At 40.1% G+C, this 14536-nt stretch overlaps 1 protein-coding gene across 3 annotated transcripts in view; it reads right to left on the reverse strand.

Moving 5' to 3' along the window:
- Positions 1-14536, reverse strand: part of ncam2 (neural cell adhesion molecule 2) — a 399400-nt gene that overhangs the window by 68865 nt on the left and 315999 nt on the right. For all 3 annotated transcript variants that reach the window (XM_052141957.1, XM_052141956.1, XM_052141958.1), the window contains exon 11: positions 7242-7338. In XM_052141957.1, the coding sequence (XP_051997917.1) occupies positions 7242-7338 (97 nt within the window). The remainder of the gene's footprint in view (positions 1-7241; positions 7339-14536) is intronic.

Here is a 14536-nt window from a genome sequence, read left to right on the forward strand (position 1 = left end):
GGTATAAATGGTATAAACTGGTATTCTCAAAGCCAAGACTCTGCCTACTGTTATGCATGTAGGCATTTCTCTCTGCCAAATACCCCAGCATCTTTGTTCACATCACAGCAAGGCTTCAATCATTGGAAAAAGGCAATCTACAGAGATGCTAGGTTCAAAACACATGATAAGTCAGAGGGTCATGTCAATGCTATGTTTGCATGGGGTGAGCACAAGAAGGCAGTACACACTGACTTCTCCATATGTGATCCCATTAATGAGGCTTGCAGGAAGAAGGTCCAAGAGAATCTAAAGTATATTAAAACAGTGGCTGAAGTACTTCTTTTAACTGCAACACAAAATACTGCCCAACGAGGTCACCGTGAGACAGAAGAGGCATATAACAGGGGGAACTTTTTTGGAAATATTGGAGTTGATTGCAAAGCATGACCCAGCGGTACAGAAAAAAGTTATGGGAAGCCCCAATGCAAAGTATACAATCTCTGTAATACAGAATTAAATCCTGGAATGCTTGGCAAATATGGTCCGTGAAGATATAATTGAGGAAGTGAAGCAAAGTGATGTTTTCTCTGTGATTGCCGATGAGCCTGAAGACCTGAAAAAGAAGGAAAAGCTCTCACTGGTACTTCACTACTACTACAATGGAGAAGTGAATAAAAGTTTTCTTGACTTTCAGCAAGCAACAAGATTAGACGCAGAAGGACTTAAGGACAAAATAATCCACTGCTTCGAAAGATATGGACTTGAGTACAAATCCAATCATGTTGGACCGGGTTATGATGGAGCATCTGTAATGAGTGGGAAACACTCTGGAATTGCAGCCAGAATAAAGAATGATGCAAAACATGCATTTTATTGCCTCAACTTGGTACTCGTTGATGCTGTAAAGGCAGTCACAGAGGCCGATTGCTTTTTTCTTTACTACAGAAGATTTATGTGTAAATGTCTGGGTCCAATGTTCACCAGAAGTGGCTGGATGTGCAAAAAGAAATGTATGAACGTCAGCCAAGGGAGTTGCAGAGGCTCAGTGATACGAGATGGGCATGTAGATACTTTGCTTGCAGGAATCTAATGGACAGATTACCTGCTGTGCTTCATCTTCTGCGTGAAATTGCTACAGAAAATAGTGGTGAAAGATCTGTAGATGCTCAAGGTTTACTCAAGGTTTGTCAGTATTCTTTGAACTTTCCGAAGGCTCCTTGGCGATGCAAAGCTGCTATCTGTGGCTGTGGATTTAGTAAATGCACTTAAAGACTCATTTCAGGAGTACAGAAGTGAGTCATTTATTGACAGTCTGTAGAAAGATATTGTAGACACTGCAACAAATTGCAGAATAGCTTTTAAATATGCAGAGAAGAAGAGGTCTCAAAATGTTAGCTCCAGACTAGGTGGGTCTATCATAACATCTACAATATGTCAGCACAAATGTAACACCGGTGACAAGGATAACTTTAGGAAGACAATGTTCTACCCCATTGTGGACACCATGCTTGGAGAGTTTCTCTAAAGATAACTGTGACCTGATGAGAGGAATTCATGCTCTTGGCCCCAAAAGCAAAAGTTTCCTTCAAGAGGAAACAGTCTTTCACTTAGGAGAATTTTATGAAAGTGATTCTGAAGATCTCAGTCATGAACTCTACCGAGCAAGGAGGCTTTTGCAAAGGAAACTGCAAAGTGGAATGCAGAAGCTGTCAAGTGTTGTTGAATTTGCAGTGTTCCTTGAGCTTCATTAACATGTTTTTCATGAGCTTTTTCCTCTGCCAGTAAGCAGTACATCATGTGAGCGCAGCTTCTAGGCTTTTAAACTGATCAAGACCCATTTACGCACAACTATGACAGACGTCAGACTGATCAACTTGGGTGTCCTTAGCATTGAGGCTAGAAGAGCTAAGTCACTTGACATGGACAAGTTTATCCAACTTTTTGCTAGCCATCACCAAAACAGGAGACTTAATCTGATTTAAAAATGGACCTGTGAATTATGGTTCTTGTAAAAGCATTTAAGAAGGAAAATTAAGCAAGAGCTTATTAGAAACCTGTTCTTGACTGTTTAAAAGTTTACAGAACATTGTTTTATTGTACATACTGTATTATCCTCTTGTTGTTCTTGAGAGTTTAGGTTTACAGAACATTGTTTTATTGTAGGTACTGTATTATCCTGTTATTGTTCTTGAGATTAAAAGAACATGACTTGAAAGTCCATTCTTTATAAGATTACCTCACAAGGTTATCTGTTATTAATTATAAGATTAATTATTAGATTAGATATAAGATTAATATAAGATTAATTAACTAGAAAGCAATTTGGTGCAAATTATACTGGCATTGTATTCTTTTGACTGGATTGATCTGTTTTAATTTAACCACAAGAAGGGCCTCAATCAGTTATCACCTGTACTTTTGACAAGTATCTCTTTATGATTATACAGTATACCTGATGTTATACGCAGATTAATTCTCTACAATGAGAATAGCTATTAAAAATGTGTAACTGACTTTTCTTAAACAATTACTGATTTAAAAATGGATGCTATGTTAAAGTAACCAGAGATTCCCTGAAACTATAATAGGTTGAAATAGAACAGGAATAGAAAACTGTCAAATGTCAAAACAACAGTCTAATATTGAATACAAACAATTCAGTGAATGCTAACATGAGTTTTAGAATTAATTTATTATACACGCGTACATGTTGAAGCAAAGCAATATGATATTTACACATTTTGATCATGTGCCATTCATCTCACGGTATCTCCAACCAACACTAGGTCTGTGCTCCATCTTGACCACCCCAATAAAAATATCCTGATATGCCACTGCAATTCATCAGCCATATTCTCTTAAAGTCTTCAGCCTGTGTAATATCATTACTCTTACACTCCTTTTTGTACAACACTTTGAGACACAGCTTGTTCTATCACATCAGTTACACTCACAGGTCTATCATAAACAGAAACTTAGGTTGTTCTATACTAACATAATTTACATTATTTTAACTCACCTCTTTCTGCCATTTCAATTCTTCTGCTGTTTCTTCCTCTTTCTTCTCAGTTCCTTTATCGTTCGTGTGCTGATCAGTATTGTTGACAATATCCCGAGATGTGGACAGGTTTTGCTCATCTTTATGTGGGCATGCAAAGCATTTATGCCCCAAGTCTCCACATTCAAAGCACTTTAAACTATCTGTGCTGGCATAAACCATGTAAGAGTTCTCTCCATGATTAACTCAGAAAGAAATCTCTATGGTTTGATCCAACAAGATCAAAAACATGTAAACATTACACCTGTAGAACATGTTTAAGTTCAGTATTTTTACATCCTCGAGGAACCAATTAAACTAGACGTGCAATCTATACTAATCTATGCAATTCTTGAATGATTTTGTCATTAGAATCTAATGGCGGTACATTTGAAATAGTGATTTTCAGTGCTCGAGCAGATAGTGCGGTCACCGTGACAAAAGTTTCACTTATCCATATTCTGCTCACAGTCAATTGATTAACCAATGCTTCTGAGTTAAAAAAACAACAACAATCACTTTATTCATTCTTGAGGCAGAGACAATATTCTCAAACCCTACCTGTTCTCCAACAAATAAGAGCAGTTCTTCCACTGTCACTCCAGGCTCCAGTGCACATTTGCACCTATTATGAAGTGACAATGGCATTCCTATCTCACACCATTATGGCATGTGGAACGTTACACGCAATCTTTCCTTTCCAATCACGATTAGTACAAACTATCGAGGGGAAAAACAGACAGAGAAACATTTTTTGAAAAATAAAAGTATCAAAAATAAATACTTGAGTATACACACTCTCAAAAACGCACTCAGCTCTCACACACACACACACACACACACACACACACACACACACACACACACACACACACACACTCACAGCATGCACCTCAGAGAGGAGAGAGAGAGAGAGAGAGAGGAGTATTAAAGTACAGTACAGTCCAGTGAGTGGGTGAGACAATGGGACAGAGTGAGACAAATGAAAGGAGACACAAGGATGGACTGAAAAGGGAAGTGATGCCACAGAAACATAATCCACTTCCACCTTTGCCTGTTAGTATGATATATGAAAGAGAGGTTACATCAAAGATACACAACTACAGACACAAACAATCCACTACACTTGTGTCTCCAATGTGTTTTAGCAAGTGATATACCCTAAAGAAAGATACAAAAAAATATAACAATAGTGAACAACAATCCTGACAGAAAGATTTGAGCAATCTGTATTACACTCAAAAAGGCTGTTGCTGTAAATTCGTGAATATTCGTGAGTCAAAATGTGAGTATTATTATTGCTGGCTGTTTGAAAGGTAAGCAGGTTTACTATAGATGCTGCAAAAGAATTCAGTCTGATCCAAAAGTCATTATAATCTGTGAGAAGATCAGCTTTGTGAGGAGATTATGTGTACCTGGACAGGCTTTGACAAGTGAAAGACTAGCTGGAATTTCCATGCATGCTGTGGCAAACAATCGGACCAGATGACATTCCTGGAGCCAGTTTATGGCAGAGCCCCTCCCTAACTGTCAAGGCAAGGAAAAGTGGCTCCAATTTGATTGGATCGTGGTGGACCACCACAAACAGTTGCCAAGCAGCCATCAGATAAGGGGCTCAGACAACTTCCATACACTTTAGAAGGCCCTGTGCCTTCCAACAAATTGGAAAGGAACTTCTCATTGTCTTAGCAACCTCTCAAACTCCCCTCCTAAAGACCATTGAGCTAAAGACCATACAATTATTTAAGACCTCTCAAAGCAGCATTAACTCACCATATGGCAAAAGCTGAAACAAGACAAATATTTATACACACACTTTTACTCCCAAATGGAGACAAACTGCTACACATCCACTCCATGTTTGTTCACAGAACTGTTTTTTAATAAATAATTTTAGGCAACTGTTGCAGTTGTTTAATTAGAACAATTGTCCACACAAATTGAACTATTAAGTTCTAAATGAATGCATGGGTAATATGTGACTTTCAGTAAAATAGTTAGATTCTATGCAATCAGAATAATGGCAAGAATATTCTGGAAGTGGGTTGCAAAGTGAACAATGCATAGGTAAAACTTTAACATCTAACTGTGTCCTTTCAAATATGCAAATAAGGTCCACACAGAGAAGGGAGGGTGGACCACACTGGGTGGGCCCACTCTGATGTCAGCAGCCAATCATGACCATGAAACGGGAAGGAGCCAAATTGGAATCTCCTCATCATCAGGAAGGTATAAAGTTTCCTTAAAAAATCAGCCACACCTTCGTTCTGAGACTCTGGGCAGTGAGGCAGGAGGCGCTAATATAACACAAAACATAATACTTCACATTCTGAGTCTCTGAAGGAGACTGCAACAGATCACTTCAACATTCTAAATCTCCTATAACAGAATCCAAACCACCCTTGTTTTGAATCTCCTGCCTGCATGGTAGGAGATGTAATAGAACAACCATCCAACGTGCTGAGTCTCCACGTATACTATCTATATTATCTAGTATCCACGTGTCTACTATACTATCAATATGTTCTTTAGATTGCATAACCTGTGTATCAAATGTCTAGTAAATAATATTTGAGTTATTTGTTTAATCAGAAATAAGGTTTTCACCTTACTATTAGCAGAGAAAGAGCAGTTTTTCTTTTCATGAGATAATAATAGTAATACTTTGTCATTGCTACACTCAATTCAGCCACTTGCATCTTTGCATCTTATGCACTTTATTTACCTTTTAATTTATATCACCCATTAGCATAGTTAGTTTTTATTGTGTATTGTCTTTTTGTAAATAAAGTAAATTTTATTACAACTGTATCTTCCTTGTGTTGATAATACAGAAGTGTTCTAAAGGTTAGGTGTTATCTCACAAATCCATCAGATTAATCAAATGACCAAATCCCTTCAATTCACATATTTCTAATGTATTGACTGATCCATTTGGATAATTTGGATACTGTTAAAGTGAAATTCTTCAGCTGGTGCCCCGAGGATGGAGGGAGGCATATCTGACATTCTTAGACACACACAAATACACACCTTAAGTTTCATGCGATCAAAATTCACCACATACTTTGTTGTTTTTTTGTGAGGCATAGTTAATTTCAATTGTTGCCAAATGCGATTCTCACTATAATGCCATAAAGGGATAATTCCCACAAAAATAAACATTCTCTCATTTACTCACCCTCATGCCATCCCAGATGTGAATGAATTTCTTTCTTCTGCTGAACTCAAACAAAGATTTCTAGAAAAATATCTCAGCTGGGCAGATCAAGGGTGGAATGTCAATCGCGAGAACCGAGCGGGCCAGTGGTCTGGCCGCGAAATGCGCAGAATGGGCTGCGATAAGCAACAATGAGCCGCCGCATTATGCAGAACGGACCACAAAACGGCACCGCGATATGCAGAAAAGGACAGCGACTATACTATAGACTATACATCTCCAAATTCACTTTCACATTCAGAAAGTGAAAGTAAAAGGGAAGATTTTTTAGTAAAAAAAGGACTAAGATCTGGTCACCATTCACTTGAATTGTATGGACCAAGAGCTGAGATATTCTTTTAAAATCTTTGTTTGTGTTCCGCCGAAGAAAGGAGGTCATACATATGTGGGATGGCATGAGGGTGAGTAAATAATGAGAGGATTTTCAGTGTAGGACAAAACAATTAAAAAAGAAGATCTGCAGGAAGCTTGCACACTATAATTACAGAAAAATACACAGGCCACTTATTGTGAGATAGTAGCTTTTACTTATGAGTTATCTTGTTTTAACAGATGTGTTTGGTCACAGCCTTTATGCACAGAGGAAGGTCATCTGTGACCAAAACGTTTGCCTGTTAAGTGTGCAGGTTTTCTGCAAACCTCACTTGGTGTGATGGATTGATAGTGTCACAATGTTTACACTCTTTGAGAAGCCAATTTACAAATGACCGACTTGTGCCTGATTCTCTGTGTTAAACTGGGACAGGAGAAAGTCCTTTAACATATCACCTTTAAAACACATCTTTATTTTTATTGTCAGTGTGGAGTAATTAGAATGTAACTCTAGTGGAATACTGCCTCAAGCTTAGCAGTGTATTTACATCAACAATTCAGAACCACAAAAAATGCAAGCCATTTTTACAAGACATGTTATAACTGTGCATTTGCTGCTATATAACTGCAAATGTCTAATACAAAGATGAGATAGATTAGTTGAATAAGACACCTATGGTAAACACTCACCTGCCAGTGCCAGGATGAACTCTTGGAAGCGCATCCCGATGTTGTTCCTGGCTGTACAGTTATAACGGCCAAAATCTCTGTCTGACATGGGGGTGACCTGTCGGCACACAAGGTTGTGTTTGGTTAATAATACTGTTTGCCTGTTTCTCACACACTTTTTAGACAGTGGGGTCCAAAAGTTTGATACCACTTTTGAAAATGCTGCTAACTTGCATTTATTAAATTTTAACAGAAAAATTTCCATTAAATTCTGAGCTTCTAAGTATTTTGTATGCCCCTTTTTCTTTAATGACAACATGCATTCGAGATGGCTTGGACTCCACAAGTGTGTGCAAAATGTGATGATCCATGCTAGGATGGTTAATTTCACAAATTTGCTTACTTGACCTAGAAACAGTGTAAAACCTTCATTTTTTTTTCATTTAATATCATAACATTTCTTTGTTTAAATTTTTTTTTAAATCCTAAAACTTACCTGATTTTCAATGTAATATCAGACTTTTAGACTCCAAGTATGATATTACCTATTTTTCTTCCATGCTGTCTGTTGTGATAACATGGGGCACCTTTCAGGTATGATCCCCAAAAGGGATCACAGAGGATGCAGATGCCATGAGACCTAGCATTCATTGATACTGATGAACAGTGCAACCTTGGCTTAGCCTGACTTTGCTCAGGGTGTTCTGAATGGACACGATTTGAGCTGGAGACAATTGTGCTGCATCATGATTCCATACAATGCCCAGATAGGTAATTTCCTTAGTGGGAGAGAGAACGTTATTTTTTAAGTTGAGTATCAGACCCAGAGAAAACAGATGAGCTAAGACAATATCGCTGTGCTGAACTGCCAGTTCTTGTTACTGTGCTAGTATCAGCCAGTTGTCTATGTAATTCAGAAAGCGGATGCCCCGGAGTCGCAAAGGAGCCAGTGCTGCATCCATGCATTTTGTGAATGTGCTGGGTTTTAGGGCTCGGCCGAATGGAAGAACCTGATATTGGAAAGCTTCGCCCCCGAAAGCGAACCTCAGGAACTTCCTGTGTTGTGGCAGAATTTCTATTTGAAAATATACATCCATGAGATCGATCGTGACAGTTAGCATCTTGAACTTGAACACCCTGATTGAGCATTTCAAGCCTCGAAGGTCTAAAATTGGACGCGACCCCCCCCTTCTTGGGAACCAGGAACTATCTGCTGTAGTAATCTGACTCCTTCTCTGGAAGGGGAACATGTTCTATGGCCCCTTTGACCAAGAGATTTTGCAGTTATTTTCACAGTAGACACGCTTGTTCCGGTTTCACGGTAGTGGAGACCACGCCATTGAAACGTGGAGGACGACGATCAAATTGAGTTCTGTTGTCTTTTTCTACTGTTCTTAGAACCCATATAGAAACATCTGGTAGTAGCTTCTGCACTGCCAGGTTCTCTGAGATGGATATAAATTTATCAATTCCTGTCGAGGGGATGTTGAGTATTCCGCGTCCTGGACTAAGGCAGGAAGCAACGGAACACCCAACATTTTCTTGTAAACCTCTAACTCCCGAAACACCAGAGGTAGCGGGAATGGAGAGGTTTTGTGGGGGTATCGGGAAGGTACAGGTGAATACTTCACACACTCCTACCCGAGGGGGGCTACCCCCCAAGGCTGGGCGCAAGACTGTCAGGGTTTTTTCTTCTTAGAAATGACTGCCCTGAGGTCTTGCTTTGGGGGCTTCTGAGGGCGACGAGCTGGCCCCCAGTCTCTACGAGGGGGAGCACGACTTGCCACGCTTTGTTTCTGAGCCTCCCTTCTAGAAGGACTGGGGCGGGGCTGGGTGGCCGACAGCCCCTCCCCCTGAGTGCGGTGAGGAAGGACTTGACCGAAGGCTTCCTTGTGACTCTTTGCCTCCTGGAACCTGGTGATAACTACATTCATAGCATCACCAAATAAGCCAGAAGGCGAAACCGGGGCATCGAGAAGGAAAAGTTTGTCCTTGTCTCTGATGCCCGACAGGTTGAGCCATAAGTGTCTCTCCGTGCTGACTAAAGCAGACATAGACCGGCCAATGTCGCAAGCCGTCTTCTTGGTCATGCGGAGAGACAGATCCATGGCTTGACGGAGCTCAGAGAAAGCCTCCTCGACGACCATGGTGCCCACACTCAGGTCCTTTAACAGATCAGCCTGGTATGCCTGTAACACTGCCATAGTGTGCAGAGCAGCACCAGCCTTCTCCACAAGCGTGGAGGTGGTCCTGCACGGCTTTGTGGGGAGAGTGGGTCTCTTTAGTGATGATGCCGAGCCAGGCGAGAGATAACCCGCAAGTGCCTCTTCTACCGGCGGCATCACTGAATACCCCCGTGCTTCGGCACCCACCATAGTCGAATATGTCGATGTCGAGGGCACGAAGACACAGTAAGTATACGTTTTCCTCCATGAACGAGACAGCTCATCATGGAGGTCATCAAAGAAAGGAAGGGACTGATATAGCAGTTGATTCCCTTCCCTTCCATTTTTTATTTGTTTTTTCTGGCTACCAGACAGAAATCTGTCTTCTAATTTGGAGTGTTTGGGTCTAACTGTAGCCTGGCCACAGCCCGAGTAACCACCTCGAGTAATTCCTCAGCCGCTTTATTATTGTGCGTGGAATGTTCAGAGTTTCAGCGTCCCACTCATGATCTGAAGAGGCACCGAAGCGCGCTTCAGGCTTACGAGAAGGATCAGCTGGATCTGGGGAGAGAGAGCGAATGATAGGGATGGACCCGTCTCTCACTCCTCAGCCAGATCTATGCGAGAGCCCCACAATGAAAGAGTGGGGGCTGGCAAGTAAGCGAGACGAGTGTGAAGCATTTTGACTGTAAACAGATCGTAGCATGCTCTTCCCCCAAACACACAAAACAAAACGGGTGTATGTCCATTTCAGCCATAGAGCGTAAACATGGGAACACACACCGCTTGCTTTGTTTATCAGTCATTCTTTTTCTTTTTTCTTTTTAAAGAAAAGAGAAAGAGAAAGGTTTCTGCACACTGCCTAACAATTCTAACTCCTAACAGAGGAAAGTAGAACGTTCTGACAATCAAGAAGCACAAAATTCACAGAATGATCTGAAGACAAAAGATCTGACTATACACCTGTGACGCATCTATTTATAGCCCTGCTACAGGTGCATCCAATGATGTCACCAGCAGAGGCTATAAATTCTGGTCAATTTCATTGACGTGTTGCACACATATTCACAGCTGGTCACACTTAAAGTTGTTCCCAAAGTGCTAAATCATAGCAGCATCAAAGTGTAGCTTTTTGACAGGGAACTCTAAGTAGTTATTAGCCGCTTTCACACATAAAGCCTTTTCCAGAAAATGAACTGCAATTTTAAATTTAGACATCATGTGTGAACATGACCATTTAAAAAATACAGGTAAATTTTGATGAAACAGAAACAGAAACAGAAACGGTTTTGATGCCATGAATGAACAGAGTTGTAATATTGATAGTTTAAGCATTTATGAGGACAGGACAAGTTGATGTAAGATGTCCGGAGATGATTCAGTTACTCTGGAACAATAATAATAATAAGAAGAAAAATCATGAAATTGGACAGAGATTGAATCTATTTCATTTAGTTGGAGTACATAAAAAATATATAATATATTAGAGATGACTATAGAGAAAATCCAGTAGTATATGATGCTCCACGAATCAAATCTAAAGTCATATGGTGAGCAGCTAATGGAAATTGACCGCACACGGCAACAACACTGGACCACGAAGAAATAGAGATGGCCCTTTATAGCCATAGAGAAAACAGTTAACGCCACTTACATCCATCCTGCATTGCAGTCTCCGTCTTTCCAGAAAATTATGCTTAAACAGAAAAAGCTTTAATATAGTAATGTCTTTGAGTAAAAATAGTGCAGTTTTATTAAAAAAACATGATTGTAAATTGCACCTTAAAATAAATAATAGAAAATAAGTATATTTATATTTAGACCCCCCAGTGAGCAAGCTTAATGCGACTGTGGCAAGGAACACAAAACTCCATAAGATGTTGGTTAATGGAGAAAAATAACATGCAGTATTTTCACAAAGTTTAATTGCATAAGTAAAATTTTTATATAAATATAAATGTACATTTAGCAGGAAAATGTATTTACAGCACAAATTATTGTTACTACAGAGATGCCTGTGCTTCAGCATTACATGCTGACAAACTCCCGCCCCTTTCTGAAACAGAAAAGTATGATTGTTAGAAAATATCCAATCGCTTCTGAAATGAACATTCTGATTGGTGGATCAACTTAGACAGTTTCGCTTCTGCCTACCGCAGCTCCATGCGCATTTAGAGAGAATCTCTGTACACTTAAAAAAACACACACACATAATTCACTCAACGGTGCTGCGGCATAGCTTTAGATTGAAAAAGTTCTGGGTCAAAAGCCTACTTGTTGTTCTGGTGGCCATACGTATTATCACTTATTATAGGTGGGCATACGTGTAATGGGAGCCAGCTGGTATGTGATAGCTGTGCGGTATGTGTAAACCTCACTCCCCTGGCTGTACTCCTAAAGGCTGTAGCCTTTAGGCTCCTCTTTAGTGCACCCGCCTCCCAGGTCAGAGACCCCGGTTTGAATCCCATTTGGAGAGGGTTGAGCAGGACCGGTTACAGTGATGCCGTGACCCTGATAGGAGTGAGGTTTAGGGGTGTGAGAGAAACTGGAGCCAGCTAGTACGGGATAGCTGTGTGATATGTGTAAACCTCCCTCCCCTGGCCTCAAGAGCGCACTAGCGAATGCAGCAAGAGTTTGTAGCCTTTAGCCTCCTCGTTACAGCCCCTGCCTCCAATGCCGGAGACCCTGGATCGAATCCCATTTGGAGCAGGTCAAGCAGGACTGGTTACATACGCATAATCCTAAGAAAGATAGGTGGGCATACGGTGTATGCCTGCATATGCCCTAGACTACACTACTGTGTGTAGTACAAGTCAAGATTCAAATTAGTAAACAGAGTAAGTTTTAGGTGCCAATGTTTAAACAAAAAAGATTTTGTATTAACAGCAATATTAATGACTTAAGTCTTAGAAATGACATTCTTAATTAACTGCAGAAGTGCAAACAGATATATTGTCCTTTGTTATTTGACTGATGAAGGCTGCAATTAATTTATTATGTATATATTACATTTTAAGAGTGTAGTCCATCCTTTAACCAAGATGATGCATGCAGAGGTCAGTAAGGTGCACTGCAGTTCGACTGTAAGCTTATGGCAGAGTAATATATATATTTATTTATTTTTTATTTACTGCAATTTACCCGGTCATCGCGACTCTCTAAAGTTGCGGCATTATGGAGCTACATGCTTTTTTTTTTGACAATTTTTACTAATTTAATAAACTTAACATCACAATATCTACTATGAACATAGTGTACACATATGAGTGAAAACACCTGGGCAGGGTTTCCATTAGCTGGTAATTATTGTCTTTTGACTGTTAAAATGTACTAATGTCCAATAGATTAAAACTTTGTCAGACCCAATGTCCGGTGTTGTGTTCCATACTAGGGTTATAGGACAGCTGCTATGTTTTGTTCTCTCTCTCTCACTCTCTGTCTGTGTGTGGGTGTGGATCATTTTGCAGTGTACTCATTTCCAGGTGCAGCTGATCTACAAATTGCATTACCTGTGCAAAGGTGATTGGCTCTCTCTGATGGTATGCCTGTTAAAATCCTTCTGCAAAGCTTCAAAGATGAGCTGTTACTTTTCCGGGCTGGTCATGCTGTTCTCGACTCTTTGCCATACACCAGACCAAATATGTTTATTTGTTGTCTAGATGCAGTACTTAATATGCAGTGTGTGACTTCCATTTGAAACTTCAACTAGTTATCTGTCTTTAATGCAGACCCTTTATGTTCGAATATGGGTTGTTCCCGTTTTGCTAAAATAGTTAGTTAAGTCTTGTTGTATCTATATTTTGTATACATTTAGGTTATTTATTTCCTTTTTCTAGATTAATTCTGTTTATTGTTTTGGGACAGGGGTCGCCCTGAAGTCCTTTCTGCTGCTATTAATGTTAATTGTTAACAACAATAAACCTATTGCTGAATATATATTCTGTTGGTCTGATGGTTGCGTGGGAGTCATTCCTTACCTTGTTGCGTCCTACCCCGAGGGGACGTAACACCAGTAAAAATATTAACACAATGCTTAAGGAACTCTTTTTGTTGATGCCACAAGTGTACAGTGTGACCCCATGCCAGTGAGGTTCAAACTTTCCAGAAGGTTGCGAAGTCCTAATCTGCATCTACAGCAGGTTGTATCCTGCACACTGGCAAAAGCAGCCTGCTTTATTCCAGTTTTGCATGCCCGCAATGAGAAGCTCCTCACTTTAGACTCCCATTAAAACAGCCTTGCATAGATGTCTTCTAGACGAGAAGGACATTAGGCTTATGTGCATCTCAAGCAGTAGAGAAACTTTAATTTCTCAAGCTGTGAGAAATTATGACACATCCTTATGATTTTTTATTGTAATATTTATTTTAGAAATGAAAATATTTGCAGCAAATTGCAAAATATTTTTCTCAATTAGACACAAATTCCATAAATGACTTTTCTTTTTTTTTTTACACATTTATCATTCATTTGACTTTATTGTGTCATTATTAGCCTACACCGATCAGTCACAACTTTAATACCACCTGCCTGATATTGTGTAGGTCCCCTTCGTGCCACCAAAACAGCTCTGACCCATCAAGTTGTGGACTCCACAAGACCTCTGATGGTGTCCTGTGGTATCTGGCACTAAAACCTTAGCAGCAGATCCTTCAAATCCTTTAAGTTCCAAGGTGGGGCCTCAATGGATCGGGCTTGTTGTTCCAACACATCCCATAGATGCTCAGTCAGATTGAGATCTGGGGAATTTGTAGGTCAAATCAACACCTTGAACTCTTTGTCATGTTTCTCAAATCATTTCTGAAAATGTTTTGCAGTATGGCAGGTCACATTATCCTGCTAAAAGAGGCCACTGCCATCACAGACTAGCGTTGCCATGAAGAGGTGTATGTGGTCTGCAAAAATCTTTAGGTAGGTGGTACGTGTCAAATTAACATCCAGGACCCAAGATTTCCCAGCATAACATTGCCCAGAGCATCACACTGCCTTCTACCCATAGTGCATCCTGCAGCCGGCTCTTCTCCAGGTAAAAGACAAACACGTACCCAGCCCTCCACATGACGGTTTTCTAAAAGAAAACGTGATTAATCAGACCAGGCTAACATCTTCTATTGCTCCATGGTCCAGTTCTGATGCTCATGTGCCCAATGTAG

The sequence above is a fragment of the Xyrauchen texanus genome, chromosome 14 (genome assembly GCF_025860055.1).
Source record: "Xyrauchen texanus isolate HMW12.3.18 chromosome 14, RBS_HiC_50CHRs, whole genome shotgun sequence".
In the NCBI taxonomy this organism is placed as follows: Eukaryota; Metazoa; Chordata; class Actinopteri; order Cypriniformes; family Catostomidae; genus Xyrauchen; species Xyrauchen texanus.